General features: G+C 39.9%; 1 protein-coding gene across 1 annotated transcript; it reads left to right on the top strand.

Moving 5' to 3' along the window:
• The first annotated feature begins 263 nt into the window (after window positions 1-263).
• Window positions 264-3,435, top strand: rpl23 (ribosomal protein L23). Its single transcript, XM_055152975.1, has 5 exons — window positions 264-370; window positions 982-1,065; window positions 1,685-1,813; window positions 2,580-2,693; window positions 3,314-3,435. Exons 1-5 carry the CDS (start codon window positions 358-360, stop codon window positions 3,394-3,396), a joined length of 423 nt encoding a protein of 140 aa, XP_055008950.1. The 5' UTR covers window positions 264-357; the 3' UTR covers window positions 3,397-3,435.
• The last annotated feature ends 1,516 nt before the right edge of the window (window positions 3,436-4,951 follow it).

Genomic DNA, 4,951 nt, shown 5'->3' with positions numbered 1-4,951 from the left:
CACAACACACACTCAAAGTAAAAAAAAAAAAAAAAAAAAAAAAAAAAGTCCATTCTTATAGTCGTACACGTGTGCTCCTCTGCTGCCCTCTCCCGGCCGCGGCGATATCACAGCGCGCCCTCTACCGGTACAAATCTGTTACACTTTTATACACGTGTAATATTGTGTTTATGTATTTAGATTGCATATATTTATGATTTATTATTTTTTGAGAATAAATGTGAAAAATCTTTTTAAAGCAGCGTAAAGAACACGTACAGTAAATTGAAGAACGTGTCCGCCTGACCCGGATGTACTTGCGGCGGACTTCATATCCCAGCATTCTTTTCTCCGTCTTCCTCTTTCCCTGCCGCAGCAATGTCTAAGAGAGGTATGAGCTTTCCCCGTTCAAATCCACTGTAATCTGCCTTTTGGAGACACAATCGGACTTTACTAAATGATTTAAGTCAAATGTAACATCCACCGCTGTGCTCCGGGTTTAGTATTTTAGGGCCTTTGTGTTTAATTTGATGACTTTTAGAGCTTTATGTGCGGAGATGCGGCGGAAGCCATGTTTCGCTTCTATCGCTGTGCGCTGCAGTGTGTGGAAAAACACAAACCAGAGCTTTGATAAATGTATAAATCTATGACCATATCAGCTCATGAGCTGTTTTCTACAGAAGCACGATTGTTGTACATTTAATTATTTTGGAGAACGTGTCTTATGAGTCACTGTCTGTTAGCCGCTGCTAACAGTTAGCACACACCGGTGAAGCTCTGAGGTTTGTCTCGTTCACTTCACCTGCGGATTTTATTCAGAACTGAGTATCTCCGTGTGTGTTTGTGTTATTACTTCTGACTAAAATGGTTCTTAGCTGTAGATGCTTCTGTGTTGGCCTCCAGTGCCTCAGTGGTGCTCCGTGTAGGACCAGGCTGTCATTCTGACACAGACTCAACATGAACAAGATGAACTCGAACTAATATCGTGTTTTTCTTCTTCAGGACGTGGAGGTTCTTCTGGAGCGAAGTTCCGCATCTCCCTGGGTCTCCCAGTGGGAGCGGTCATCAACTGCGCAGACAACACAGGTAAAACACCAGAGGATACTGCATGTGGAGTACTCAGTACTTTCATGAGGCTCATATTTGGATAGATTAGTTATTCAAGTAGGACAGCACAAGATTTGAGAACATTGCATTATGCTACATAGATGCGAAGTACTGCAACTGAAATGTTGATTTAATACGATGATGTACATGCTTTAGTTTACTTGTAAAACTCCTTGTCAAATAAGATGAGTAAAGACTCATTTGGAGCAGTGTGGAATATGTTTAATAAGCTTTTTAATGTGTTCTTTATAAATACTGTACATTTTCTGTCAGATCTTTGGTATTATTGACATACATATTTGGATATTACTGCCTTGTCCAAAATTGACATACTTGTTTTGCCTTGTTATTAGTAGGTAATAGGTAGTTATTAGTAATTTGATTTCCCTCCAAAAAGCACTTGTCCTGTCTGCTCAGTGGCTGGGGGAGTTGTCGTAGGAGGGCAGAGAAAGTCTTCACTGGGTGAGACGGCAGTGCTGCAATGGCTGACTGAGCTCAATCAGTGATGAGACAAACTGTACAGAAGATGCACACCAGAGGGCCTCTGAGGTCTCTGTACTCCTCTAACATGTATGTGTATATGTGTGTGTTCTCTCAGGGGCCAAGAACCTGTACATCATCTCCGTGAAGGGCATCAAGGGCCGTCTGAACCGTCTGCCCTCTGCTGGAGTGGGAGACATGGTGATGGCCACAGTGAAGAAGGGCAAACCTGAGCTCAGAAAAAAGGGTCAGTCTGATAATCTACTCACTCCTCAACATCATGTATTTTCTTCAGTGAACCTAAATGTTAAGTGTTAAGCTGTTAACTTTAAATGAGTAAACGTGTTCTTTCATAAACCTGCTCAACTAGAGAAGTCTCAGTACATTGGTGTGAATGAATAGTTTGATGTTTGGTCATGTGAAATTGTGATGTTTCTCACAATTGTAACAGCAAAATTAGATTTAGTGACACTAATACCTAAGGGCTAAAATGGCATCAAACTGTATCTACTGTAAGAAGCATTTGCATTTTATTAATTTTTTAATGCAAAATTTAACACATGTTCCAGGGCAACACCTTAACTGAATTTGTTTTCCTTTAGTTCACAAGTCAACTTCGATTAATTTATTTCTAGGTGGAACATTTATATGACCTTAGAAGCAAAAGCCAACATGAGACTCTATGATTATCATTTTCTGTCTTTTTGTACCAAAATCAAAATTCATTGTAACGTTGTGTGTGCCAGTGTAGGAGCTACTTTCAGATTTGATGAAAATTCATCTTTTAGGTTGATGTGAATGTGATTCCCTTTAACTTCTTGGATATTTTTCTTAAAGACGATAAAGTATAATTACCTTGTTGCCACTTGCCTTGTTTCGGTTGCAGCAGCCGAAACATCAACAAGTTAAATACACTTTACTGTATTGTGTTTAAAAAGATCCCAAGAAGTTAAAGTAGATAAAACAAAATGAACATCTTTGGCTTAATGTGATTCTGTGTTTTCTCTCTCCAGTGCATCCTGCGGTGGTGATCCGGCAGCGGAAGTCGTATCGAAGAAAAGATGGAGTGTTTCTATACTTTGAAGACAACGCGGGGGTCATAGTAAACAACAAAGGAGAAATGAAAGGTGCGTACGGACTGTACTCCGCTCTGTGGCCCCTCCAAAAAGCACTTGTCCTGTCTGCTCAGTGGCTGGGGGAGTTGTCGTAGGAGGGCAGAGAAAGTCTTCACTATGGGTGAGACGGCAGTGCTGCTATGGCTGACTGAGCTCAATCAGTGACGAGACAAATCCAACTTGGTCCACATGTCATGTTTTGTGACATACTAGAAGAGTAGAGTGTGTTGGAAGTTGGAAATGGGCAATATGCAATAAACTATTTTCTATAAATGTGATCACAATTTCAGGTTTTTAATGATTCATATTGAGTTTGTATGTTTTGTAACTGTGGGAACGGCCAACAACTCATGTCATCTCCTGCTCTTGAGAGTTCACATTTCACAGGTTAAACCCACCGGTCACTCACTCAGTATGACAGAGGCTGACCAATAGGAGAAATGCGTGGGGAAAAGTGTTTTTGAGTCTTGACCTGCTTTTAAATGAGGAACAACTGAATTACCAAGTGGCATATCCTCAAAAAGATGAAATCATGAGTATATCTCTTACCGTATTGCTCAGCCGTGATTAAACCGATCTGCTGCATGTTTTTTTTGTTTTAAAGTCTGATGTACGTGTCTTTGTTTGTGCAGGTTCAGCCATCACAGGCCCAGTGGCCAAAGAGTGCGCAGACCTCTGGCCCAGGATCGCCTCCAACGCCGGCAGCATCGCATGAGCCCCACTGTTTTCAATAAATGTTGTTAATCAAACACAAGTCTACTGTCTTATGTAACGATATCCAAATCTCTCAATACGATATGCATCTTAAAGTACAGTATTTATTGCGATATTTTGTGGAGGCTAACAAAATGTGAATATGCTCCTTTTCCTTTTAAAATGCATCGACAAGACTTTGGTTCTGTCATAATCAAAGATGTTTCTCCATGTAATTGGCACTGAAACGGTGAAAAGGATCATGGTTTATGTAGTTCCCTCTCTTTTGTAGCTATATTGCTGCACTATAACTTCAGAGACGTCGATATTTAATACATTGTGATGGTCCATGATACTATTGTGAGACTTCGCAATACGATATCACGATATGATATTTTGGTGATTGTTACGTCCCTATTAGAGACAGAAGTCATTGTGCTACTACAGCGCCTTGGGCAATGATGATGGGTGGTATTAATGTTCTAAAATCTAAGAATGCTGTGACCTATGTTACTCAAGACATCAGAAAAATAAGTTATTTTGAAATGGCTCCACAAATGTTATTAATCTTGTCTGTAATGTTTTGGAGTTGAAAAATGGCGGCACTTTCTGAAAATATTGTGAAAAAATACTGAACTTTAGTAAATTTCTTCTGTCTAAATCTGTTTCCCAAACTTTTTTCTGGGACACATTTTAAAAGTCACAAACCTTCATAGCTCAAGTCAATATATTATTGGTAAATCACAAAATAAAGGTGGATTTGACCATTATTGAACATTAATGAGGATGTTTTCTTGTTGACTGAGTGATCCTGTCTCTGAATAATTCATATTACTCAAGTTTTAAACAATGAAAAACAGTGATTGAAGCAGCAATAAAAAGGATCCATAAGTCGCCTCTTTGGATATTAAATTTCTTTTTCTTCTCAAAATTCAATTGAACCAGCAATTCTGGAACAAAATAGTCAATAAAATAAATACAACACTCTTACCAACTTTCAGTGCAGATTGGCTTTGGACTTCCCTCGCTTCCCTGAAGTGCACTGACCTTTGATGATTAATCACCCTTCGTTTTGAACAACCAAGCAAACATTTCTCAACTTTAGCTGCAGGAAGACTTGTCCAGGGCAGCAGATACGATTCACTGACTCACTCTCTCATGCGTTAGAACTGTATATTGCAGACCTACATGCAGACTGTGACAAGGCGACCCTCAAATAAATTGTTGCAACCCAGTCTTTGGGAAACACTGGTCTAAAGCAGGAGTCTCCAACCTGTAACTCAGGAGCTACCAGTAGTTCTCCACCCTTTCTTGAGTCGCTCGGCAAGGGATTTTTTTGTACTGAATAACTCAAATTTGATTTATCCCCATTGTAAATGTGTTACTTTGAACTTTGTGCAGTAATAAATGGATAATGGTTTTATGTTTTATGGTCTGCTCACTGGTCTCTCCAAACGAGCTGTGAGACGCTGCAGAACATCCAGAACATCCAGAACATCCAGAACATCCAGAACGCTGCAGCTCGGGTCCTGACTCGAACTAGGAAGTAGGAGCACATAAGTCCTGTGCTCAGGTCT

Source organism: Boleophthalmus pectinirostris, unplaced genomic scaffold, assembly GCF_026225935.1.
Source record: "Boleophthalmus pectinirostris isolate CB_2022bp ecotype Guang Dong unplaced genomic scaffold, ASM2622593v1 HiC_scaffold_17, whole genome shotgun sequence".
NCBI classification, from domain to species: Eukaryota; Metazoa; Chordata; class Actinopteri; order Gobiiformes; family Gobiidae; genus Boleophthalmus; species Boleophthalmus pectinirostris.
Note: the sequence above shows the minus strand (reverse complement) of the source record. Positions and strands in the feature narration are given on the sequence as shown.

Coding starts and splice junctions, on each gene's coding strand:
- rpl23 (XM_055152975.1), top strand. Junction 1,814..2,579: donor ACCTGAGCTCAGAAAAAAGG/GTCAGTCTGATA, acceptor TTCTCTCTCCAG/TGCATCCTGCGGTGGTGATC. Junction 2,694..3,313: donor CAACAAAGGAGAAATGAAAG/GTGCGTACGGAC, acceptor TTGTTTGTGCAG/GTTCAGCCATCACAGGCCCA.